At 53.0% G+C, this 27,029-nt stretch overlaps 1 protein-coding gene across 1 annotated transcript; it reads left to right on the plus strand.

Annotated features, from left to right (window-relative positions):
• Nucleotides 1–530: 530 nt before the first annotated feature.
• On the plus strand, nucleotides 531–26,630 carry LOC128278215 (knirps-related protein-like). The gene is made up of 3 exons (XM_053016892.1): nucleotides 531–706; nucleotides 21,359–21,436; nucleotides 24,981–26,630. The coding sequence occupies exons 2-3, from the start codon at nucleotides 21,359–21,361 to the stop codon at nucleotides 26,628–26,630; spliced, it is 1,728 nt and encodes a 575-aa protein (XP_052872852.1). The 5' UTR covers nucleotides 531–706.
• The last annotated feature ends 399 nt before the right edge of the window (nucleotides 26,631–27,029 follow it).

Raw genomic sequence — 27,029 nt, forward strand, 5'->3', positions numbered from 1 at the left:
GCGCTCAAAACCCCTTCCACGCGGCCGGAGAGGGGTTGCTGCAGTTGCTGCACCCGTGGTGCAGTGTTCCGGTGGTGCAGGTTGCATTCTTGGCGGGGTCGGTCAGTTGCAGTTCGGTTCTATGGCCGCGCGGTTATCGCGCGCTGAGTGCCCCGGATGTGCTCCCAACACGTGGCGTGGCTGTCGCAACTCCCGGAAGCACCGCGGAGTGTCCTGGTGAAGCGCGAACATCCAAACTCCGTTTCAACCAGCGGATCGGTTGTGTCGTGACGGGTGTCAATTGGATCATTTGAGACCGATCGAGCAGGGCGACCGCGACCGCCGATAATTGGTTCACCAAACAGAGTTCCGCCGAAAAATTCCGTCGGAACGGTCCCGGTGAACGGGCGTGAGAAACTATAACGAAACGGGCGTGAGAATTGCTTGTGACAACAGTGAAGAAACGACCGATTTTAGTGTGGCATTTGAACCGCTTTGTGACAAACTAATCAAGTGGAACCAATCGGCCCATCGTTACGGCGAACAACAAACAAGGCATTGTGTGGGAATTCGACCAATTCTTCGTGGGGTCATCTGTGCTCCAACCGTGTGTATTTGAACGTGTGTGTGTACCGAGGATTCTTGACGTCACCAGCAGCAGCAGCAGCAGAAAGCAGACATCTCGGCCCCGTGTCCAGTAGTAGCAGCAAGCGCAGCAGGAACAACGGTAAGTGTCTCCGTTTTTGATGTACTACGAAATCCACGAAATCCTCCAACAAGTGGCCCGTTGTCAAGTGATGTGTCAAAAAGCTCGTAAGCTTAAAAAACGATCCAATTCTTGGTGATAACCCAGCAGGAGTTCGTCGACTTAGCCCCTTCGGGCCTCGCCGAACCGTGAAATCCTCACGCGGTGCAATTAAAGTGCAAATGTGCATCCTCAAACGCAACGCCGCGATCGCGAACCGAGCCGAGAGTGGTGTGTTTGTAAATCACATTTTAATTCTCCTCAATAGACCGTGACATGTGGGGAGGACACCCGAAACTGGGCGCGCGCGTCACACTCCGAGCAAATCGTCCGGCTTTTGTTTTTTTGTATCATTAAGAAAGAAATTGGCCACGCCAAGGAACGGCGAACGCTGTTGGGCAAAGGAGTCGGGGTGAATAACAATCAGAACACGAGTCTGTCAGAAATGTCGGTCACGGGTCCGCGGACACGCGGATCATAATCCCGCGCTCGCCCGGTGGTGGAGAAAAAGAGGGAGCCATCCATTACGGGGGGCGCATCCTGCCGCAGTTTGCGCGCGCGCGCAGGATGCAATGCGCGCGGCGGCGCGACTAATGATATTGCAAAATTGCACCTCATTGTTCTCGCGGCCAGCCGCGGCCGATCACTCACACGCACCGCGCTCGACACACACACAAAGATGGGCGCGATCCCATCGGTCCGCTCGTAAACGCCACCTACTAAGTGGTTGTCTTTATTTTGCTGATTATTGCCATTATTAATTCATACGTGCGCCGTTCGGGGTTTGATGATAATGTTTCATGCTTACATCGTCCGGCTCGTGTCAGGTCGCCGGTCGCCGTGGAAAACTGCATTGTCGGACCGGAAGCTATTTGCCAAATAACTTGAACATTTTGACTGCCCATTTCATATTCACGTGTGCGCGGCACCGCAGAACGCCCGAATGCAAAGGTCTACCATAAATCCAACCAGACAGTGTTTGGGTGTCGGGTTTTTTTTGGGGTCGGTCGTATGCGCCACCAACCGAAGCGTGGAGACGCGGGTGTGATTGATGCACTTACCCCAAAAACCCGTCTATTGCGCACCTTCGGGCATTCCACGTAATCCGGATGCGGCGGATTATTTATGATCCGCGGCCCAGAATGAGGTGCTTGCAACAAAGGAAGGGCTTGTTGAACTTCTAATAATATATATTAGGAATCTTCTTATTAAGAAGCAGTGCTCGATCAAAACGCGATCGATGCGATTCGATTGAAAATGTCACTGGATACGACGATAACTCCTTCAAAAAAGGGGCAACCAACCCAGAGTGCCAGAGGAACCAATCTACGTTCTCGTCCCTCCAAGAGAGAGAGAGAGAGAGAGCGACTGGCGTAATCTTCTCGCGTATCTGGCGCGAACGGAACAAAAGAAAGCCACCGTCACTAGCCCGAAGCCGGAGGCGTTAAATAGGTTTATTTCCCACGGTTTTGCGCGGCGGCGCACGCTTTCCTCGTTGGCCCCCCCCCCTCGAAAGTGTCGTGGCAGGGTGGGGTAAGTGCCACCCCCCTCCCCCTGCATAGCTCGCTGTCTGTCCGTTAGGAGGAGCAGAACTATATGGGATTCACGCGCCAAGTGACAGCGGTGGGATTGAAATTATCGGAAACTGCAGGATTGCAGGACCTCTGCGAAACCCCGAAAAATCGGGAGTGTGAATTGTGAAACATCCGAAGGATCCACTCCGACTCGGACTCGGACTCACTCAAAAGCTCGCGAGACGTCCGCCTATCAGCCGCCGAGCCGTCCACTGATAAACCCCCGTAAGCTCGCGCTTGGGCAACATGAAATCATAAAAGGAAAAATTTATGGCCCCCGACCCAGCAGCAGCGAGCCAGTGGCCACTGAATGCCGTGGACGGCGCGAGTGGCCGCAAATGGAGAGAAATATGAAACAAATCAACATCATTAATCAAAATATTTGTTTTTATAGCGGGGAAATCAAGTGATTTCGATACGCTACTGCTGCTGGCGGCCGCCAGCTTCGTTTGGGCTTTCTATCGATTTCGGATTCCTGCATACGGAATCAGATGGCCGCGCTCCACTGGCCACTCGGTCTCGCCACCCACCTCCCGCAGAAGGTGCGAAGTTGCGCGGCAAAGGCCGCGCGCTAGAAATTGGACGCAGTTGTTGAAAGATCATCTAAATACGGGTACACACATTTTCTCACCCTTCACCCTGCGCGGCAGGACCGGGGGGGTGGACGCAGCCAGAGTGGCCACTTTTTTCACGGCTTAATTTTTATGACCAACTCAAGTGCGCATTGCGCTCGCGGCTCGCGCGATTCGCGGGCTGTCTGAAGGGTGGCGGTGGCCCGCGTGCGAAGGGTGGCACTCTCGATCTCGCGGTGGATGATGGAAAAATTTTACACTTTGCTGCGAGATGGTCCCGCGCACTTCAGGACGAGACCGTCCGTCCGTCCGTCCGTCGTCGGACGTGTTAATTGAACGAAAAGCCTAAGTGAAGCCCGAGAATGTCGTAAAACGTAATTGATTCGAGTCAAAACAAATGAGCTTTCGACCGAAGGGGGGGCCGACGACACACGCGGGCGGGCGGGAGCGAAAACCCCAGCCTTCGCTTGCGAAGACGCGCGATGCGTTGGATGTGGCCCAAGCCCGAACTCTCAGATGAAAGGATGCCGCCCGACCGTGAGTTGTCCAGACGAGCAGCAGCAACCGAACAACAACTTATATTTGGAGCAATAAAATCGAACGGCCGCCGTCGGGTCGGGTGAAGATGCGATCGCGGACCAGCCGCGGACCTTTGTCGGCACATCGGCGGCGGCGGCGGCGGACCCCGGATCCTGGAACCGATCACGTAATCCACATTGTGTCCGGTGTTCGATTTGTTGGCCCGCCCGGGGACCACATGAGCCGCGGCCCTCTTATTTTGAATAGTCATAAAACGTGGTGCCCGGGAACGGTGTGTGAAATCCCTTCGCGGCCGGCCAGGGTGGTAATGAAATTATTCTTCGGTTTTGCCAACTCCCTCCTGGCCTGGCTTTCCGGCCCGGGCCTTCCCCAGCTGCTGCTGCTGCTGCGAGATTCTGATGAATAATCGTCCGAAATGAAACGAAACAACCGAGCGCGCGCGGATTGCGTATCAATCGGGATCGGAAAACCGTGGAGCATGGTTAACGCCTCTCCCTTCTCGCTTCACCCCCCTCGCCCGGGTTTGTCAATGCTCGATCGATCGGAATCTTGATCGCCACTAATTGCCGGTTCCATTGCCGTTCCAACGCCGCCGCTGCCGCCGCCGACTTTCTGCTGACGGACTGCATGACTGCGCGCGGCGTATCGATTACTTTTGTGGCAACACCTCACACCCCTTCATCCAGTGCCCCACCGCACTAGGTGGTCGGACGAAGATGGACAACACTCCGAAAGGGGGCCCCCCAAAAATGTGTCGGGCTCGGGCTGCATCAGATCTCACAGTTTTCGGTCTACCGGAGTGCCATAATTTCTTCCCACCGGGCATAGGACCGGTCTATCGGACGCCTTTAAATGAAGTGCGCAATCGGTGGGAACGGATCGGTGCGGACGGACGATTTTACGGTCCGGCAAACGAATGATTTCTACGAATCCGAGAGGTTCGTCGCTTGCCCGGCTGTTGCTGTCACCGGTGCAAAAGTCCCCCAAAAGCCCCGTGATCTTGTGCTTGTGATTCCGGAAAACAGCACACGAAGCACGTTTTGCACCTTCGCGCTCGTGTGTGTGTGTGTGTGCTAATCACTAGATGCCGTCCCCGTGAGTGAGGGCCCTCGCGGAACGCTCGTTAAGGTGCTCGAGTGCTCGCTCCCATTAGGATCGTCCCGCTCGGATCGTGAGATCGACGCCGGTGTGGTGCGATTAATTAGAACAGCTTTATCTCGCTCCCCCCCCGCTCACTCTTCACTCCTGGTCTCGGTTGGCCTCGCCTCGCACCGACCAGAACCCCGGGCCGGGATCGGGTGATGTTTTATGCGCGACATTACATCGCGGACCAAGGTTTCCAGCCGGGGTTACGCAAGCAAACAAAGCGGGTCTGTGGTCCAGATAGTGTGTGCACCAAGAACCGGCACGCCGCACAACGGGGGCGCCCTCACGGTCACCGCCGGCCGGCCGGCCGTGATCGGAATGCGAGTGATGAGTGATGTGCCTTCCAAATTTTGGCTCCTCGCGACACGTACGGCACCGCACGGCCATAAAGTGCCCCCGTCGGTGCGGCCATTCGGAGCTTTGGACACCCAATTGTGGTGCTCACTGCACCGCTGCTCGATCATCTTATGCTGATCGCGCTCGCGTCTATGATCTGCCCGTGATTCATCGTATTATTGGACATAGTGAGTGAACAAAGTCCGCCCTTAACGTGCGCCGATGATGCGCTCGCTTCAATGAAAAACCTTCCGACGGAAAGACGGAACGCAGCTTGGGCGGCCAGGATCGGTGCGGTGTCATTTCGAGGAGCCCGATCCTGGAAGACCGACCCGATCGATCTGCTGCTGCTGCACATTCATAAAGAAAAACGAATTATCTTCGCCATCTTCGCCATCCGCGCCGTCTGCAGCGGATCGGAGCGGAGCAAATTGTGGAGCCTTCAGCGGATGACAAGCTGAAGAAGTATGGGCTCTCCCCGCTCTCGTGTGCCGCAAACGCATTACAATCGACGGCACAACTACCGTCGATCCCATCACCAGCAGCAGCTACGACCCTAACTCTGCGGCCATCTCCGGCTGTCAGTAGTGTCAAACCGGGACAGAAGGAATATCAGTCCGGGACGGACGGGCCACCCCGACAAACCGCGAAGCGCGGTGCGCGCTTCTGCCTCGGCGGTACTCAATGTATGCACGGGAATAAGATAATAACCAATAAATTATTGTCATACCGCACACGCTCTCGCTCGCGCGCGTGCGTACCCAGGAGTCCCCAGGACGAGTCGCTCCGACGGCCGGCTCCACTCGCACAAGTGCACATTGTTACTCGCCACACTTGGCTGCGGCTGCGATGGTCGCACGCAGGCACTCGGCACATTGTGAAGTGGATCGATCGATAAAATAAATAAATAAAATTATCCACCCACCGGGCGATCCTTCTGCACCGGGTTGCCAATTCGTGAGCCGCCGGGTGCCCACCCTAGCGCACGGATCGGTTCGGAGAAATTGAAAAACTAAGTTTATTGTTAGTCCGCTCGGGGGTTCGTCGCTTGATGTCGCTTGAGTCTTTCGTCTTGCGTTGCGCGTTAATTGATTCGAGCACGCAGATGAAGTGCATTTCGAGCACTTTCGACGTGTCGCAGGATTACAGCCTTTTTTTGGGCCAACTTGCTCGCCGTTCGGCACAGAGTATTCCACCGCAGCAAGATTGTAAAAATTTAATTAGCCACCACCAACGTGACCGAAGCCGCGTTCTTGGCACCTTCGCAGTAACGTGTCGCCGTGTCGAACGGTTCGGTTTCATGGTATTTCGGTTTAACGGCTGCCTCGTGCGCCTATTTTTACCCCTTCGAGAGACACCTCGATCGGGGGGAACTCAAGCTCATCTTCATGCCCGTAGCGCGCGCTCGCGCGCGATTTTTATTGCCATACTTTGTGAATTAATTTACGGCATGTGGCAGATATCAGTGCAACCGGACTTGCCGAGTGCCGGACTTGGCGAGTGGGTTAACGGACATCATCCGCAAGGTGCACAAGGAGCGAACACCGAAAGGTTACTGTGCGCGGCGAATACATCCATTAGCAGGGAGTCACCATTAATTAAGCACGTACGTCCACTGGACGCCTCTTTACTTGTATTGGGGGCCGTGTCGTAGCACCGGACACCGGGTGGATCAGCCCCCGATTCTGCGGCCGCACAATGGAACTGCGCACAGAGACAGAGTATGAAGAAGTACCGCTCGGCTGTCGCGGCTCGAGCTGAGCTGCAAATCGCCGAGCGATCGCCGATACTGTTTTCCTGAGATCACGCCACCCAGCCCCAATCGGACCCGCGAGTCGTCGGCATCTGGCCCAGCTGTGGCCAGGTTGCCCTTTTTGCAGCACGTGCAGCCTTTAATGCGGGCGGCCGAGTTGAAATCGTTTCGCCCTCAGACTCAGATCGTCGTCCTCGTCCGAGCGTCGAGCCGCCCGAAGAATTTGAATGATCCAGTTCCCACGGTGTGATTGTACCGGTTTTCGTACTCGGATCTGCCTGGCCAGACGACCAGATCGTGTACACCGCCGGCTGCTGCTGCTGCTGCTTGCGACGGCAGCGATAGTGGAAATGGGCCAGACATTCCTGGGCCCAGGGATACTCGGTGGGGACTTTATCGCCAAATGTCAGCCAGTCGGTGAGAGTTCGCGCGAAATATTTGCACACATCTGTTCTAATTTGGTCACGGTGTACTGTTATTAAATCTTCACGCACGGCAACTAATAGCGCCACAGGTTGACGGACGCTTGAAGTCATACAATCCTTCACCGTCCGATCCTCGGGCGGGGTCTCCGCCTGCGCAGCAGTATCGCTTTTGATTTATAACCTGCTCTTGAAGGCGGTGGGCAAAGCGCAAAAAAACGAAGAAAGCAATGCTGCACGCGCGGCCTCGAATATATCATTCGAGCAGGTCAGCAGCACTCGGGCTGCGCTGCGCTGCGCCTGGCTGGGCTCCCTTCCGGCAAGTCATCAATCTGGGAGCGATATAAATTGTAGCAACGTGAGTAGCTATCGCGCACCGGGCGCAAAGGGTGCCCTTCTCGGGCCGAGAAGATGAGGCCGAGACTGGTCGGCGCGGTGCACGTTGGTGATCGATGACCAGGCGGGCGAAACAACAGTTTTCGATCCACCCAGAGACCATTTGGCGAGAGAAGCCGAGCCTTCTAGGTTTCAGACTTCGTTTCTAACCTTCATCTAGTCATCTGCGGCTAGAGCGAACTGTTTCACTGAGGCTGACGACACAGAAAACTAGTTCCACTTGGGGCCTGCTAATGGCACCTGGCCGATCGATGCTACATCCGCGGTACTTCAATACCGCTAATTGCTGACAAACGGAGCCCCTCGAGCAGCCGCGAGCTCTTCTTGTTGATAACTCAATTATCTCCGGCGAGCTGAGCATTGTGAATGGCATCACTAACAACCGACGGTGGCCACACACTCGTGACGTGCGTAAATGAGATCTTGGTCAATGCGTCCATTTATCTTGCTTTATCCCGACGTCGCCGGTGCAAGATTGTAGCATGGACACGTCACGGACACGTTGGCCTAGCAGTCCTAGGGGAGAGTTTCTTGGGCATCTTCGGTGTCATGCGAATTCTCACGCGAAGCAGCGAAGTGCCGAAACAGGCTTCCAAAGAGAAAGACCCAGCCTGATTCGAGCAGTGATTTTCGTTATTAAAACGAACGCTTTACATTCCATCAAACACGCGGATGACGCATCCAGTCCAGATCGCAATCGGAGAGGTCGGCCCGGAAGTGGGTCCTCCGCTCGGGATGGGAACTGTATCTTCGGGCACAACATTCCACTGTTCGACCCCCGAGCTGGCCCGGGCTGAAGAGTAACGATTTAATAGTTTTCGTTGTAATTATCATGTTTTCCCCCGAAATGCCCGAGAACGCCCGAGAGCTGTGTTCGCCCACTGCAACAAGGCTTCCCAGGCTACATTGTTCGGTTCCCGGTGCCCCGTCTTCACGACCTCTCACCCGGCCCACCGATCAGCCCGACACTTGTTTGCTGTCCACACACAGACAGCCCGACGTTTGTTACACAAACGTTAAAATATAGTATGATTTCGTGTTACCCGCGTTCGGAACAATTTTCGGAACGAGCTCGTCCGTCCGCATGTCACCGCAGTCCGCTTTTTGGCTGTGTCATCGCTTCGCGCGGCGTCGTTTTGGTGTGAACGCAGCGCACTCGGCGTACGAAAGACTTGGGCGCTCGTTCGTAGCAAGCGACGAACCCTGTTGGGCGCCCTCGATCGATGTTTACGATGTTTTTCTTGACGTGACGATTTTCATTACATTACACCGCGTTGGGCCCGGCGTGATGTGTAGAAAAATCTGTCGCCGCCGTGTTTGACGCCACTTGCTGTTTGCTGTGTGTGTGTGTGCATATTCATATCGCTTCGCATTCGTTGCGGTCGCCAATTGGCTGGCTGGCGAAAAAATGGGGAGGCACACGGAGGGAGGTTCGCTACGGTACGGCTCTGTCAAGGTCGTTTGCATGCGCGCTGATTAAAACATCCCGCGGCTCGCCCGCTGTCGACACGGCCAGGTGACAATGTTGTCGATACGTTTGTCGTACCATTTCTACCGACCGACCGTTTGTTTTGTAGCCTTCATCTTGCTTTGTCACTCTTGAAAAGGGGGGGTCTCCTTTTGGGGGGTCCCCATGTTTTACTTTAAATAAGTCGTACAGCCGTTGCCCAATCGGCGACCGGGGGTAATTTTTCTGCTTGGTCCACTTTTAACTGTGTGTAATCCGTGTCCTCATCCGTCCGCAAAACGGTTGTCATACAAACCCCGATCGCATTCGATGCGGGAGCCGGAGCCTTCGATTTCAATTGCCCACCCGTTCCGTCCCGTCCCGTCCGGGTGAGACGGCATCGATTTGCCACCGGGTTGTGCAAATAATTTCATCGTTTCATTTTTCAATTACTTGTAAATCACAGTTTATTTGCGGTGGTGGTGGCGCAAACGGTGTCCGAGCCGAGCCCGATTCCAATCACCGCCGCCACCGGTGCGCAGCCTCGGATGGTGCAATCCCCACCGCGGGGCGGGCCCCCGGTTCGGCTCCGGCCCGGCCTGGCGACAACACGGGCCGCGACGATGACAACGGTTTCGTTCGCGAAGTGGCGCGCAATTTTCCATTGCGCACCAAAAACCGCAAAGATCATCTGCCGCTGCTACTACGTTGCGCAACGTGGGCACGCAACGGCACGAAATGACTTACGCGGCCACATTGTGCGGCGGTGCATCGTTTCGTCTCTGGATGATGTGGATCATCCTTTCTAGCTCCGATTGGTTCAGTGCGACAGAACCCTCCCGAAGCTCAGTGCGCTCACCCACTCTAATTAAAAACGCCAGCACCCGCCAGCAGCCAACACCGGGCGATGGTCACGTTCGCCCCGATAGTCCCCGATGACACGAGTTTTCGAACGAAACACGATACGCGGGACCTCGAACGGCACAAAATCGATCGGACACGGCACGGCACGGCCACACGGGCTTAAAAGATGGCGCACGGCAAGATAAGACTGATTTAGCACGGAGCACAAATGATTTGTGGTTCGCGGAACCCGCAACGGGGGGAGGGAGCTGGCGGATGTGGTGGGTCAGCTACACACACACGGTAGTAGCTTCGGAGTCGGAGTGAAACGGAGCGTTATTTTTAGGACTGAACAAATTGTTACTGAATCACCTTCCCAGAGTGAGTTCCAGGAGCAGAACAGGGAGTTCCAAAGGGAGAACGCTGACTTCATTCCAGACTCCCGTCCCGGTCCCGGTCCCGGTCACGACTCGCTCCCGGCTTGCTCCAAATGATGTCACCCGGTCGATAGCGTTTCCCCCAGCCGGTCGACGGGAATCATAATCTCGTTTAGCCCCGGCCGCCCGGTCGACCGGAGCGATTCCCACCAGCCTGGACCAGGAGCCGGGTGAACAAGTGATTCCGCTCCGTGGAATGCCAGCCACCAGGCTGAGGCTGAGGTTGAAATGTCACTGGAATTAATTTCGAAAGCAGCAGCGCCCGACCGCCTAGACGGCCAACCGTTTTGCTGGGGGTCCGCCTCGGAGATCCGGCAGCTTCTTCTTCTTCTTCAATAACCGATGAGGGCGTCCTCCTTCAGGAGGACGGGGAGGCACTGTGTGGGAAAATTAAACCAGGTAAATCACGACTAACCTGTTTGTGATGATTCTACTTTCTCTCTCGCCACTCTCGCCGTGGCGGAGCCCGGCAGGGCCACCGGGACCGCAGCACGAAGTTTTTCGGTTGCGGACTTCCAACTTTACTGGAACGTACTGGAAGTTCCAATAGGCAGTTCTAGAACCTGGGAGGTCCGTAGGCCCCCCGGGGTGGCATAGGAAGTGGAGTCCTGATGGTCGATCATAATCACATCGAATGTACGAGGGCTGTTAAAAAAGAATGTATAACTGATATCTATCATTTATCTAAGTAATCCTCATCAGACATTATTCACTTGTGTCAGTGTTTTTTCTAACCCTCGAAACACTTCAAAAAATCATTTTTTGTGATCTTATTCAGCTCCTTCGTCGATGCTGTCGTTATTTGCTTAATCGTAGCGTAACATCGGTTTTTCATGGGCCTCTTCAGTTTCTGGAACATGAAGTCACGAGGGGCTAGATCTGGGGAATACGCTGGCATCAACAAACAGATTGGTTTTGGTCAAAAATTCTACCATAACTTCCAGGTAACATTCCTTATTGACCATTCTACCCTGTGGCAAGAACTAATCAAGCTTCTGCAATCGAAGAAAACTGTAAGCAAAACCTTCACATTCGTCTTGGCTCTTCGTCTTTCACATTTTCTCAGCCCTCTGAGAACATTTTGAACCTCCGATAAACACCGATACAGGGTGAGATGCAACTGCAACCAACTTCAGACTGCTGTCATTTCTAAACCTCTCGTCCAACAGCTGTCAGATTTATTCCAGTGACAGCTCATTATATTCTTTACAAGCGTACACACGCATTTTGGTGGGAATTTTTCCAGAAAATATTATTTGTGATGGAATTCAAGCCTAACAGTGTGATTTCATTATATTTAGCTGGAAAACCACAAAACCATATCGTTAGAGCCCTCCTGCATTTAAATGTTAATAAATCTTTTGTGTCTTGTACCATCGCTCGTTACCGTGATACTGGTAGCATAGCCCGACGTCAAGGATGTGGACGGACAAAAAAAAGGGACATCACCAGAAATGGTTCGAAAAGTGAAGAAGCGTCTTCATCGAAATCCGTGTCCGAGCTGAACATATCGCAATATGCCATTCAGCAAATATTGAAAAATGAGCTCGGACTAAAGTCATTGAAGTTCCAAAAAGTGCAAGATCTTACCGATGCACAGAAAAAAGTTAGACTCGAAAGAGCCAATCCCTGCAGTTTTTGCGTCTCACTTTGTATTGGGTCAAAATAGCTTCACCATAAGCCACAGTGAACATTCCAAATGCGTCCGCTCTCTTAATTTTGTTTTTCACACAAAATTTGATACAGATTGTTTGCGATCCATATTTTGGAGCAGAGATAAATCGATGATGAGGCCAAATGGCCAAACTTACCGCTATAAGTGAGTGACATGAGTAGCAACAGCACGCCCCAAAAAAGTCCAAAATCGAATGTATGTAACCTGTGGAAATTCAAAATACCGATACTTTTTGAACCAACCTCGCATCCGCATCCTCAGCGCAACGTTGTTCGTTTAATGATCGGATCTCATCGTGTTCAATATTGGTCCAACACACACCGATCATCAATTCACCCGATTCCCGACCGACTGGCGGCGCCCGATATCGATTGATTAATTAGCGGGCCGACCCGGCAGCAACAGCAGCAACAGCAGCCAGATTGGTGCTCTAACATTGGTTAGAGCATCAGCATCCCACCTTTTAACGCCGCGCTGGTCAACATGGCGGAGGATGCACTTTAGGAAGCACTTTAGGGCGCGAGCCGCTTGGCTGACGTAACGGTACGGAGCCGCGCGATGCATTTAGCGTCCGCTTTGAGAGGGATGTTTGTCCGACGTGCGCGCATCTCTCAAAGCGATCGGCGCCGTGTCTAAGGCCGTCCTTTGTTTGCGGTCCATTATTACGGTCTTTCGCATCCATTCTAGATGGCTTAGAACGGCGTCGGATGGGGCGGCGAGCTAGAGTGAGCAAACAGTGGCTCCCGTGCCCTCCCCCGGGGGCCTCCTTTGACGCCTCCGGGTCCTTGGGGCACTGGCACTCAGTCTCAGGACCGACTCGGTGACGTTGTAGATCACCCCCCAGGGGAAAGCGGTGCTGGGAGGTAGGGTACTAGTGGCCGTGTGGACGTCCACCGGTGAAGATCCCGCCGGCAAATTGACCTGCCCACTGATTGCCCATTGATAGTCGGGTCGGTCCGTCCGAAAATTAGATTAACTTTCTCTGCTTAACACCCCATTTGCGTCGATCGGAGTTGCTGTGGGAACTTGACACACATGTGTGTGTGTGTGTGTGTTGGCAACATTATAGCGGTCCTCGGCTGAATGATGTGTTAAATTGAAGCCCCATCAGCAGCAGCCCATCATCTGAATCTGAATCGGGGGCCCTGATTGTAGCGTGAAGATCGGGCCACGGCTCGGCTCGACTTGAAATGGTTCGATTATTTAATTAGGCCCTCGATTGACTGCGCCATCCCCCCCCACCCTCCGGCTGGCACGCGATCGGTGACTCGCGATTTTCCCCCGCAACCCGCGAACCGCCCCGGCGGCCGCCGTTACAGAAGGAGTGGTCCGTCGGTCGGGTGTTTCACTTTCGTTGCGGGCGTTCTCGGGCCACGGGTTGCTTTGATTTACATTCAACAATAGCAGGTTAATTGCATAATTGCATAGAGGCGTCTCTAGGTGTACCAGGCTATCAACCATTTTGTTTACTTCCTTTTCTGCCCTCTCGATTGTGTGCCCATTGTGTGCGGACTGTGCCGTGCGCGAGTAAACACGCCATGGAGCCTAGATCTGCGCGAGCCGGAGCCAGCAAGTCTTCGACTTCGAGGGCGCGTTTCGGTGACACACCTGCGTCCCCCGTCACCCGGGGCGACCGGGTCCCAAAAGCTTCTAAGCAGTACTTGATGCAAATCAGGCGTAACGAATTACAGCCGAGTTTCTAAACACGGTTGCGGGCCTCGCCTTGTAGCTACCGATACCGACCGTGCCATTGCCATTTGCGCAATCGATCGAAATTCCCGGCACGTTCCAAGTCGATTTTGGTCACTCTCGCTCGCTCTAAAAGCGATCCCGCCTCGCTGGGGGATGCCCCCAAAAATGGGCCCATCAGATCAGACACTCGGGATGACACTCCGGCGATCTCCGATCACGTAAGCAGTGCTCTCTAATGATCTCCGGCTCTCGGCCGTCTTATTACGGAAGAGAAAAAACAAAACCCGCCAGGGGACGGCCCGGATGGACCTTGAGTATCCACCCTCCCGCCACGGGGGTGGTCGGAACTGTCAACCTGGGCTGTGTGTGGGGCTGTCATCAAGCCGCGTCGCAACAATACACGCCCGACACGCCGCTTCATCTAGATTAGTGTGGCGATATGAGAAAAATCATTGAAAAGTCTCAGAGTCGCAACCATTGTTTCGCCCCGGACCGGCCAGGCAGCTAATGGACACCTTTCGGCCGGAAGATTTGGAACAATGCCGGGGGCCCAGAAAGTTCAGAACGTTCTCAGTTCGGATCGCGCGGAGGGGTTCGTCGTTTGCGTTGAAGTCTCTAGGGCCCGCTAGGTCCGGGCTTCGAAAGATTGACCTTATCGCGATACGTCGCTGACAGCCGGTCACCGGGGGCGGGGGGACCTGCCTCGATTACATCCGCCCACTCTCAGCAGTAGCCGGAACATCGTTGCACACGCAGTTGCATCGTTCTCGTCGTTGTCGTCGTCGTTGTCGGTTGCTGGAGCCACTCATTTGCACCGATCACCACATCGTGCGATATGGAAAATTAAAACCAACACCACAATGACCGCTACGGACTCTAGTGCTCCGACGGTTCTAACTGACGTCCACAGCCACCGATTCCGATCCGATCCGATTCCGTGGGCAAACTTCCGCCTCGTTGCATCACAGCCAGTCTATGTGTGGGTGTCTTATGGCCCCAGTAATGGCTCCCGGTAATGAAGAAATAAACACGAGCTCGTAGCTAGTTGCTTCTCACGAAGAACTAGAACTCGACCTAGGGAGGGTGCGCCGATCGCCTAGAACCGATACCTGGGGCCACCGGCACACCGCATCACACAACGCTTGTCGCCTGTCGCTTGTGGTTTCAGCAGCAGCAGCAGCAGCAACACAAGAAACAATGATCACTACTGCTGGTGGTGGTGGTTCCAAATCGGAACACGATCGGAATTGGCTGCCACGACGCTGCCAATGGCCCTCCGTTTCGAATCAGCCAGGTCATCATCATGCGACGGGGCCCTTAAATGTGTGTGTGCAAAAACATTTAGAGGGCGAAGTGGGCCACAGTGGGTTCGCAGTTTTCGAACGCCCGAAACGGACGCCGGACTGAGGAACTGAGTCCAATAAATCAAACCCAGCGCAACGCAACGCAGCGCGGAAGGATGGATGGCCATAAAACTGCACTTCGCCCCAGTGGGGAAGATGGCGATTATGATGATCTCATTGGGTGTGTGTGTGCGTCACGGTGTTGATGCTGGGCCCGGTCTTCACCTTCGTTAGAATGATGCTTTTTTTTTGCGTTTGCTCTGCTCAGTGTTTCGTCTTGGGCTTTTTTGCCGTGTCGTCGCGGCGTCGGGTTCAATAGCCAGCCGCTGATGGCGATCGTAAAAGATCGGAAATTATTCACAAGTTATTAAGTGTATACGACGCAGTGCAGCGCAGCGTAGCCGACAATTAGCTTGAGCTCGAGCTCGAACGGCGAAGAACAACGGTGTGTGTCGTAAAGTTTTATATTTCTCCCTCAAAAAGGCTGAGCCGTCGGAGTGCCATACCACGGTGACAAATTGGACTCTTTTCCACAGCTTTTTCCCTCCCGATCATGAGTCAACCGTTTTCGGGCGATGCAACTGCAGTCCACCAAACCGTTTTTGGCCCGAAAACCGCGCGGGTCTAACGATTCGACAACAAAAGAGAAAGGGCTCGGTGTGCCAACAAGCGTGACGTGCGAATCTCCTAGCTGGCCGAAGGACCACCGAAATCCCCAACGGGATCATCTCAGCTCAGCTGTCGAACGATTTGTCATACGCCCAAAATTGGGTCCTGGCCGCTAACGAGCCGTGCGAACTAATTCCACCATTTGTTGCCACTTCGCGCTGACTCACGGCCATCGGCCATCAACTTCCGGGCCCTTTCTTTTCGTTCGGTTCGGTCGACAAATCGGTTCCATTTCGGCGCAAAAGCAGAAAGCTGCCGTGATGCGCAATCACTCCCAAGACCCACACGGTGTCACAATGTCACAATTGACGCGCTTTTCCACAATTCATTGCAACCCGGTCTGCTCGGGAGCTGCAGGCTGCTTCCAGAAACAGCGCAGTCATTGAGAGGAAATGATACAGTTCCTGCGGGTCGCCGAATGCTTCAATAGGACTCACGGGCTCGGGCTGGTGAACGGATATCAGTATTTTACAAATCATTTATTTAGTTCTGATTAAGTTAACGGATCAAGCGGGCTAGTTGACACACAACTTCAGCCTTCAATTTCGCCGAAGAACCAATCCGGCCAACACTCGTTCTGGGTGCATTGGCTTCTCTTGAACGACTTGTGGGGTTTCCGAGCCCCAAGCTCCAATTTCGTACAATTTGAGTCGAAGACTCACCACTTTGGATATTTTTTAATATTGGAATCGTATAACGTCATTTTTCGTAACACATCGTTCAATAACTCCCGGGACTAACTATGAAAATAACATTCTATCGGCAAAATTCTTTATTATCCATCAGCATAATCTGCTTCAAGTGTAATACAATCATTCCAACGCTTCTCTAACTTTTCAAGGCCTCATTTGGCCGACTCGAACGTTCCGCATCATTTGTGTCAGCACGACCGCGTTTGAAGTCAGCATACCACCGAAAAATGGTTGGTTTCGACGGAGTAGAGTCCGAATAACGTTTTTCAAGCAATTGCTGAGCTTGAACAGTGTTTTTTCCCCATTAGAAAACAATGTTTTATCAACACACGAAACTCGTTTTGGCCCATATTTTCACGATTGCAAAGCTAACGTCACTTTAACCACTATAGCTTTCTTGGTTATGTTTCGAATTATATCAAGTTTTGACACATCTTATCTGAAGGTTGGTACTTCTGAACCTTGGCATCTATAAGCGCCATCTCTATGCTAGTCCCGGGGCTTATTGAACGATGTGTTAAATGTCAAAGTTTTTACTAAATGATTACAATTTTCCGAATGAAGTTTGACGTTTTAAAAGTCAAGTACTTGGTATGTCAAAATCCAAACACTTGGTGATGGTTGGATGGTTAGATACGAAGAATTTACATTAACGACAGAACGACAAAGTCCAGGATATGGATAATCAACGTGTAAACAAATTTCACGTCAGAAAGAGAAGAAATCGAAGAGTTCCTCTCAAAGTTTCTTACAGACGAAGCGAGATTATATGCTCTGTGTGTATTGCATAGTGGGTCAAGACTAAAGGACGATTGACTAGAGTAGACTCAGGTGTGGACAAGCGAACATTGGCTAGTAAGAAGGGGCCATCAATTTGAGAAGTTATAAACTGTGAGACAGGGGCGGAATGCTGGAACCAACCCGACTTCGAGATGGTGACTCTAGTGAATCGTCTCTAAACAGCCTCAATCGCATCTTCCTAAACTGAGCCAAACCATACTCTAGCATGTTCAAGTACTGGGCGGACCAGAACACTACCGATTATCTTCACATAAACAATTCCTCAAGTCCGAACGTGGTGCTGTCACAATTGGAGCTCGTTTCTTAACCGGTAACCGCTAACCGCCACTCGCCATCGAATACATATTTTTGGCTAAAATTTTGATTCGCTTCGATTCTTGTCTCCGTCTGAACTTGCGTGGCGGCAATGTCTGCCCCGAACCCCCGAACGAACCATTTGCCTTTGCTCCAGTCCCGTACCGTTTCTGGTTACTGGCACTTTAATTTTCACTTTCGGCCCCGCTGGAGCGCTTATAAAACACGGCCGCCGCCGCCGCCGCCCTAACCTTGATACCGTTTAAAGTAGTTAGTTCCGCGCGCGATCCGCTTTACTCTTTCTTTCTTGGCCGGTGAAGTCGGCGAATTTTTATGCTTTGCCGCGCGCGCGCTGCGGGCCGTGGGCCGCGTTATGTATGCCGGCCGGGGACTGCCTCGTTCGCCCAGCCGTGCCTCACCTTACATTGTTCCACTCTACGACGGCGCACTTTCGTCACCGTACCGAGCTACACAACGGCGCAGCCCTGGGGGTAGGTCAGTGCGATCCCCCCCGGAATAGAGAGTAACTTGTCTCGTTAGTGTTCGAATTATGTCAATCTTATTCACTCCTACACGTATCCAGTGCGCGTGAAATCGGCATTGTTTCGGCTCTGGTGGCTGGTCCGCACTGTCCGGTGTCCGCCTCGTCCTCTTGCCCCGCTCGGTTGTCTTGGCGCGCGATGCGCCTCTATTCTGGGGCCCCGGGGCGGATTCTTGAAATCGACCTGGCCCGGCCAGCGAGCACGTGCTCGTTGCGCCGGTGAACGGCGAGCGCAAGACCCATCTGAAATAGAGCGTGGCGGTCTATGCTACCCCAGCCCTCCCAGCCTCGCCACCCCACACGATTGCGCGAATATTCAAATAGCGCCGCGAACCCCGGAACGTGGCCGGAATACGAAATTAAACGGTTCACGGCAGCACGGCCGGTGCTGCGTGGCCAAACCTGGTCGCTCTATTTCGTCAATTTTCTCGATCGGTGCACACACACACACACACACAGCACGCTAAAATCATTGTGCTTCGAAACGTTCATTCGTCCATTGCTTCACGACCGCGCCGCCTTTGAAGGAACCCATGATGGGGCCATCTGATCGGTGCATCCCACAACTTCTCACTGCGCGCATCGCATAAAACCTGCCTGTGACTTTCTGTGAGTCCGGTAATCCGGATTTGGGGACGCACACACCTTCGACTTGGGGAGGGCCAGGCCATAAACACGTGGCAATTAAAACGGCGTTCTGACAAAACTGTGCGCGCTTTAACGAGCGCACCACGGTCATTCGGGCTGGGCTTCGGTGGGGATTTGAAGATTCCGAATTCCTAATTTGCGAGCGCACGCTACTGTGGCCGAAAAATCACCAGAACTTCCGACAAAGTCTTCCGGTATGTCCTTCATTTCGATTCACATTGCGTCGATTTTTTTAATGTTTAAAATTGGTTCTTTATTAGACAAAAATGCTTGATTACATAAGAGTACAGAGATATTCCACATTGGGATTGCAGCTATTTGACAAGTCCAAGGTCTCAAAATGATGAAGTGAAAATGTTTCGATTTAAATCTATTTAAATTATATGTTATGCCACGTGGCATTGAGTCATTTTATGCTACTTAACAACATCTTACAACTAGTCAGCTTCAAAAGCTTCAGATAATTAGCTCTCGAATTGTTGGATGGACGGAATTATTGCATCTATTGGTTAGGGCTTCTTTTAGTTTGTTAATTTCGAACGATAGTCTTTGCACGCCAGTAAGTCCTAGATCAAGATTCGTTGGTGTTTTCTAGTATAAATGAAGGATCATTTTGAGAATTTTATTCACTCTGATTTGTATTGACTGGAAGTTAGTTTTGGAGCCATTGCGTCGAAAAGATTGCGAAATGATCACGAAAATGTGATGCAAAAATTTCAAGTCTTTGGACACTAATCGACATTTCACTTTTCGAAATGGTCCAAACTGTCACTCAAAAAGGATTCCAGTGATTAACAATTTTGGAGCACCAATTCTTGGATCAGTTGATGTTGATGGTCGTTCTGGCCATGCCTCGTTTTCAACGCTCTTCTGACCTTCTTTGAATATTTTGTACCAGTTATAAACTCTACTTTTCGATATAGTTTAGTCATCGAAGGCGTTTTGCCACATTTTCAACATTTTTGGCAGCAACAATTTAATGAAATTTAGTTGTTAAATAGTTTCTGACATTATGAAAAGCGCAGAATTCACTTTAAACTGTTTACAATAGGATCACAAACACTGATTAGTATTTTGACGAAGATCCTGGTGACAGTGTTAGAATCGGAAGTTCCACATCCAAATTCCCGTTCCGTTTCGGCCACAGTAGTGTAACAGCGTTGGGCCACCTTCGAGGTATTACCATATCGCCGAGTGCACCGTTGCACCCGAACTTCTACTTCCCAAAGCCCGAAGCCTTCCCACCGCTGCAAATCACACCGCGACTTTGCTGATGCCGATGCCGGGCATCGGGCTGGCGGATTGGCACCGCAAAAAAAAGGTCCGGCAAAACAGGAAACAGGGCCGCAGTGCAGCACGAAAATGAATTATTTCGGCTTCGGTTTATGACTTTTCCCACCCGTCCGCCGTTTATCACGCCCTGCCGGGGCAGGCCCGAGCTGTAATAAAAGTTCCGCCAGAGAGCGGTGGCCTAAGCGAGCGAGCGATTGGGGCTTGGTGTGTTCCATTTATGATAAATAGCATCTCGCGGGATTCCGCGAGTGTCTCGGGCGCTTCTTCAACACCGGCCCCGGCAGTCTGCGGCGAGTGGCATAAAATTTAAATGCATTATGATAATGTGCCAGAAGTGCAATAAAGCTCATCGCGCTCAGTTCATTAAAATTCAGGATTTTTTCGGCGGCGGCAGCACCAGCCAAGAGGGGAATAAATCCTAGCCAGCCAGCCAGCCAGCCAGCGTGTGGATTCACACTTCACGCCGCTCGTGATTGTCAATAAACAATGGTCGAGATTCGCGCAACAAGTAACGGTCGGGCCGAGTTCGAAGCATTCCCGCCATAGGTGCTATAAGGCTATGAGGCGTGTAAACGCGCGCAGTTTGCTAATTATTGCGCCATCGGGTCAGGATAACGCTCCGGAGCTCCGAGCCATCTGGCGGCGATCATCGGCGATCGACTCCGACACCTGACGGCTTGCGCAAACTTGCGCGGTCTGCTTGCGCAACGCTAACCATGCGCACGATACATGGACACTGGGACCGGGTCATCTGGCTAGCTATCGTGGGCTTTCGGATGGCGGGTCAAACCCCGGGTCGCAAGTCATAAAGCCTGTGCCCAGTGTCCGCAATCCGCAAAGTCCATAGCGCGCGGCCTCAGGTGAATGGCATTCTGGGGATGCGCAGCGAGACACTCGGACTTCAATTAAATCCAAAGTCGCGACGAGCAAAGTGAAGAATCTAAAGTTCCAACAAGTTGTTTTGGCCGCAGCCTGAAAACATTTTACAATGTTACAATGGGCTGGTAGTCGGAGCAGAAAACGCTCGAAATTGTTTTCCATCTCTCAGACACAGCAACAGACTCGGGTGAAAAAGTTTTACGATGACACACGGACCGGGCCGAGGGCACGCATCACAAGTGCTGCGTGACCGCACGGTGAGGCCCGTATATCTTCCCCGTGCACGCCACGCCCGCTACAGATCAATTAAATTCGGTCCATGTAAATGTGTTCCGGGTCGGCCACAAGCGTTTACCATCCTTGCCGGGGGGGGCGCGTTCTTGGGCCCCCACATTGTACGCAAAAAGGAGCAACAGAAGCAACAGAAAATTCTGAGCTCGTAAACAGTAAATCACCTGCATAATGCCCAGCTCGGAGCCGGAGCGCCTTTGCGGTAATGCAACAATGTTTCGTCCTGTTCGCGTTGGTTCGCGACGGCGGCCGCCATTTTACGCTCGGGTCGCAAAATTGGGTGCACCAAATAATAATTCTTCATCGCCTCATCTCATCTCTATTCCGTTTTTCCACCCCTCTCGTTCCAGATGAATCAGCAGTGCAAAGTTTGTGGCGAACCGGCCGCCGGATTCCACTTCGGAGCGTTCACTTGCGAAGGTTGCAAGGTAAGTTGCAAGGGACGCCGTGTTACGGTATAATTGTGGGAATGGGCGACCGCCGCCACGGTACCGGATGCGATGCGGTACTGCCACCCAAAGCTCGCACCGAATTGGTGGCGGAGAATGGCATCGCTAGAAATGTCGTCGATTTATTAAGGGCGCCGATGAATCAGCGCGGCACGCCACGGGATGCTGAAGTGACAGCAGCAGCTCAGTTCTCTGTTGTGTTGCTCAACTCCGCAAGCCGCTAGTCGGCCCGCTAGCGTCACCGCCGACAGACAACACGATCATCTCGCGCACACGACACCTACACGCGACACTGACTGGCTCGCCAAGCAGCAGGACCCGGCGGAGTTGCACAAACCCCGGGCGCGCGATGCAATCCCTTTCGCATCATCATCCGCCGGGGGGGCCCTTTTTTCTGCAACTTTAGACGCCGCCATCGCGTGAATATACACCGAATGGCATTGTAATATTTAATTACCCCGGGCTCGGGCTGGCTCGGGCTGGCCACCCCAGAAAGGAAGTTGGAACACATGCTCCTTCTGCACGAAGTGTCTGGCGTTGAGTTTTAATAAATCAAAATCCCGCTTCTCTGTCACATGGGCGAGTTGGAACGATTCTATGCCAGATCGACATTCGACATAGAGTCGATCTACAGGCTCCAGTTTCCTGGAATGAACTTTGGAGACAAAGTTCAGATAAATCAACGCCGGGCTGGGTCGGGGCAAAAATGACTTTTAAATTACTCTCACTAGCAACTGTGCGGTGAGCGGAACCGAGTCATCTTCGCGGAGTGTGCGCTGCCATCACGTAGAGCCTTCTTCGGTAGAAGGTTAGAAGGTATGCCTCACGGACATCGAAGTGGGCCATTTTCATAAACTTCCAGGCACCGCCAGACAACCAGAGCTGCCGACGGTGATTCTGCGTGGAGCAGCAGCGGAGTTACAGCTCCGAGGTGCCAATGGCAAGCCAATCCACCGAAGGAGCACCGAAGGAGAAGGAGGAGAAGGACACATTCAACACTTTATCTGTATATTACACCACTTTATAGGTATACTAAATTAGTCAGTTTTCGATATTTTAAAATACTGTTGCGCCCAAAGTTATGCAATTTGTATGACACCTGCTCTGACAACGATCTGCTCCGGGCAATAGCGAGATCGAGATGTACTTTACAAAGGCAAACCAAGCTTTTTGTTCTTGTGCTGTCTATAAACAATTGAACTAGGCAGTGTCGGATTACTGCAAGGGATCGCCCAAATGAAGGTATCTTCTGAATTATTCTCTCGAGAAGATATTCTTGCGCGTGGCACCCTATCTTACCTAAAACATATACGCTGCGCTGCAGAAGCTTCTTCTTCTAAACAACCTAAAAGTCTAGTGTTCTGTGGTATTATATCTCCAGTATGAGGATGATTTTTTATTTCCTTCTGACAGCTAATGGTTACCAAGACACTTCTAAGCCTTTCTATCAACTCTTTACCTACATTAAGACTGGTACTTTAGAGCTCCTTCCGGAAGTAATTCTCTTCAAATGCAGTGCCCTATGCAGCAGGCCTATAATTCCGATTGGTCATAGTTCAGATATCTACCTCAAGGAAATAGAACCCAAATCCTCAAACGTTGATGTCGACTGATGACCACCGTTTTCCTCATCAGGCAATCCCTTGCTGACCTCCTTTAAGCTCAAATCAACTGGTTGGTAATGTTTGTCGAAATTAGATAAAGCGATCTAAAATTAGCATTCACCGCCGCAGACCTTCATCAAGAACACTTACCAACCAACGCTTATCATTATCGAGGAACGGCGAATTTGTGCATCACATCGATGAAACAATAACAGCACGATCGCTTAGCCCGAGAAAACGCAATTGTGTCTCGCACGCACACCACGCGGAATTAGATGATCGGTTGTACATCTGCTTGCGGCCGGTCATGCATTACGGCTGCGATGAGCGGCAATTTGTTGGTATCATGTATGCTTCAATGTCGCTGGCATGTCGGGCCATGCGAACCAAGGTCGACTTAGATGTCGTGCGCCGGCGACGAGTCGATCGTGTTGTTTGCGAAAATGTGCCACGAGTACCACGACGACAAACGTCAAACGGATCCCCCCGAGATCGATCGATCGCGACTCGCTGCCGACGGAGAAGACCTTCGCCGTCCGGGGTGGTGGATTTGAATGTCGCGTCGCGTATGGGACGTTATTTATTATGACTCGAGCTGGGCCGGCTTGAACGCGATCGCCCTTTTTCAGAGCCATTTTTCACCGAGGCCGGGCGCATCGGTTGACTGTGCGGCTGACGAAACACAGTGTTTCACCGCCCGGCCATTACCAGCGGCCATGTCGTTCGCTTGGCGCGCCATTTGAGGGATGGACACATCACACAACTTAGCCAGCAGCAGCAGCACAGTAAAATGGTGATTCGATTTCTTTTCAAACCACGAATCGTAACAGTGTTTCGCTTCTCGAATCGATGTGATGGCTTCGGGATGGCATCGGTCGAGCAAGTGTTTGAGGACATAGGAGTTGATCCGACTAGAATTGACCTCAACTTGCAACTTATAAAACCGGAATTTACTAACCGATGGCTCTAGCTGTCAATTGAGCCCTCGTAATCATAATGCTTTATTGGCAACACTGTCTTGTTGTGACATATGGCAGTGGATTTCAACTCAAAACAAAACAAGTTTTGGTCTGCAAGTTACGTTTGAGGTTGCTTGAACATGTCGACTTCTGTGCCTGTAAAGTCCTACATTCCGACATCACCGACAGAATCGCATCGAATGCTTGTCGAAGTAAAAGCATCAGTTCATAAAGTGATTAAAAAATGTAACAATGGAGATTTTAGATTGAGGGATCTGACCTACGTGTGAAGGCCATTCGACGATCCAGAAGATCTGAAAGTAAAAGATCTCCTGAAGCTAAGCAAATCCCGAAGATCAACATCGAGTCACCGCCCAAAGCTCTATGGACGGAAAACAATATTCCAATGGATTGGTGGGATCGGAACGGTTCAATTTACGAAGAACTACTCAATCCTGGTACACACCCTGCGGGATTCGGATTTTCGGTGGAACTTTTGCGTATCGCCCGTGGCTCTGTCTATCACCGCAGAGTCTGCTAATTGAATTTTGTTTGTTGCCACCGATCCAACCCCCGCAAGTTAACATCCACCCACGGCAGCGACCGCACGACGGCCATTAGCCACGGCTGGTGGAAAGTGAAAAGTGGCGACCCGATGTCCCGGTCCCGGTCAATTATAGTATCGCGCTGCTTCCGTCGGTGAGGTGAGTGACGCGATTGTGCTGCGGAGTTCCACGCGGAACACCGTGAATTGGGCAGATTTGAGGGCAGATCTCGGTCCACGGTTGGGAAGTGGGAAATATCGAAGAGCCCAATAGAGGTGCGCGTGAAGCTGATAATTAATCGCGCCTGGCGTGACGTACGCCGCTATCATGGGAGGCTTCATCTGACGGGTTCCATCCGTTTTTGGGTCATTTCTAACTTTCGCTTTTTTCCTTTCTGATCTCCGATCCATTGCAGTCGTTCTTCGGCCGGTCGTACAACAACTTGTCGTCGATATCGGAGTGCAAAAACAATGGCGAGTGCATCATCAACAAGAAGAACCGGACCGCCTGTAAGGCGTGCCGGCTGCGGAAGTGCCTGATGGTGGGCATGTCGAAGAGCGGGTCCCGGTACGGACGGCGCTCGAATTGGTTCAAGATCCACTGCCTGCTGCAGGAGCAGCAGCAGGCGGCGCAGCAGCATCAGCAGCAACACCAGCAGCACCAAGGACAGGGTCCGCACCAGAAGCCACCGCCGCCGCCGGTCGGCATGCACCCGGGAATGTTCCACGGGGCGTCCCCGTACGGGCTGTATGCGCGGCCTCCGTGCACCAAGGAGGAGCTGATGCTGCTCGGGCTCGAGGAGTACACCAAGCACCCGGCGTCGGCCTCGCCGTCGGTCAGCTCGCCCGACAGCCACAACTCGGACAGCTCGAACGAGATCAACGACCGGCGGCACGCGCTGCTGCGGCAGGGCAAGTCGCTCCACCACGACTCCGGGCTCGGCAAGGACCTCTTCTTGCCGCTCCCGTTCGGTGGCCTACCGCTGATGCCACCACCGGGCTTCCTGCCCTCGTCGCACCTGATGTTCCCCGGGTTCCACCCGGCACTCTACTCGCACCCGCAGGCGGGTCTCCTGAAGCCGGCCGACGGACCCCACCTGACGCTGCCCAGCTCCCCGCTGGCCAACAACAACAACAGTCGCTTCACGCCAAATCACAACACCGAGCCCAACCCGCACCAGACATTGGCCGCGGGCGGTGGTGGTGCCGGTCCAGGCAGCGGTGGCGACGGCCGGGGTAGCGATAGTGGCAAATCGCCCGACTCCTACTCCAAGCGCTTCATCCTGGACCAGGTTCTGGAGTCACAGCGCTGCCCAAGCAACGGAACCGTCAGCAGCGACAAGGACGAACCGGAACCGGAAGAGGTCGGCCCCGCGACGATGACGCCACCGAGATCACCCGTCGTGTCGGTCGTGTCGCAGCCCCCCTCGGCCACCTCCGTACGGCAGCCAGGACACCACCAGCACCACCACCAAAACCACCACCACCACCACCACAATCACCAGCAGGACAATCCGATCGATCTGAGCATGAAGACGGGCAGTAGCTGCACCTCGGTCGACGACCGGCGGTCCTCCATCTCCGGGGCCGAGTCGAACGGGTCCGATGATGAAGCTGCCACCGTTACCGCCGTCGACAGCCGCACACCGCCCGGACTTGATGGGTACTCCAAGTATGCGCCCGCACCAGCCGTGGCCACCAAAACCGCACCGTCCAACAACAACAACAACAACATCGGCAACCACCAAGCGCCGCAGTCGCTGACGCCCTCGCCGACCAAGCAGCACCTGGAGTCACCACCAGTCCACCGGTCAGAGTCGCCGCAGCACGTCGTCCGCCAGCACCACCCGCCAGCACACCACCCGTACCACCCGCAGCACCTGGCACGGCGGCACCATCGCCACCAGGCTCTCGGTCACCTTAACCATCACCACCACCACCACCTGCAGCGCGGCAGTGGCAGCGAGTCCGACCTGGAGCCGGACCTGGAGACGGAGTACGACCGCGAGGTGAACCGCATGAAGCTGCAGGGCACCACCCCGTTGGACCTCACCACCAAGGTCTAGGAGCAGCAGCCGCGGTCCTGCTGCCAGCTCACCCACCCCAGCGGCCCAGCCCTTTTACCAAAGATCGGATGTGCTCCCCCCTCCGCCGGATATCGGATGTGTCGTGCAACTGCGACACTGTAAATATTTGACACCTATATTAGTTTGACAGTTGCGGGGTGACAAAAGCGAAGCGAAAGTTTGAAGCGTTTGGTGTAAACAGAGCGAGATCTGGGATCTTCCCGATCCAAGTGTCTTCCGCCGGATGCTGTCACTCTGTACGTCAAACTGACAGCTCCGTTGACAGCCATGTGCCAGTATTCCAATTCGCTGCGTGTGGAACAAGTGAACATAGTAGACATGGGTTGCCAGGACAACGCGGCCAGTAGTAAGAGTAACATAATATCGCCCCCTTTGCTT

The sequence above is a fragment of the Anopheles cruzii genome, chromosome 2, assembly GCF_943734635.1.
Source record: "Anopheles cruzii chromosome 2, idAnoCruzAS_RS32_06, whole genome shotgun sequence".
NCBI lineage: Eukaryota > Metazoa > Arthropoda > Insecta > Diptera > Culicidae > Anopheles > Anopheles cruzii.

Bases quoted from the DNA above. Each gene is read 5' to 3' on its own strand.
- LOC128278215 (XM_053016892.1), top strand. From the start codon at position 21,359: ATGAATCAGCAGTGCAAAGTTTGTGGCGAACCGGCCGCCGGATTCCAC. The intron at 21,437-24,980 runs GTAAGTTGCAAG...GATCCATTGCAG, and splicing joins TCACTTGCGAAGGTTGCAAG to TCGTTCTTCGGCCGGTCGTA.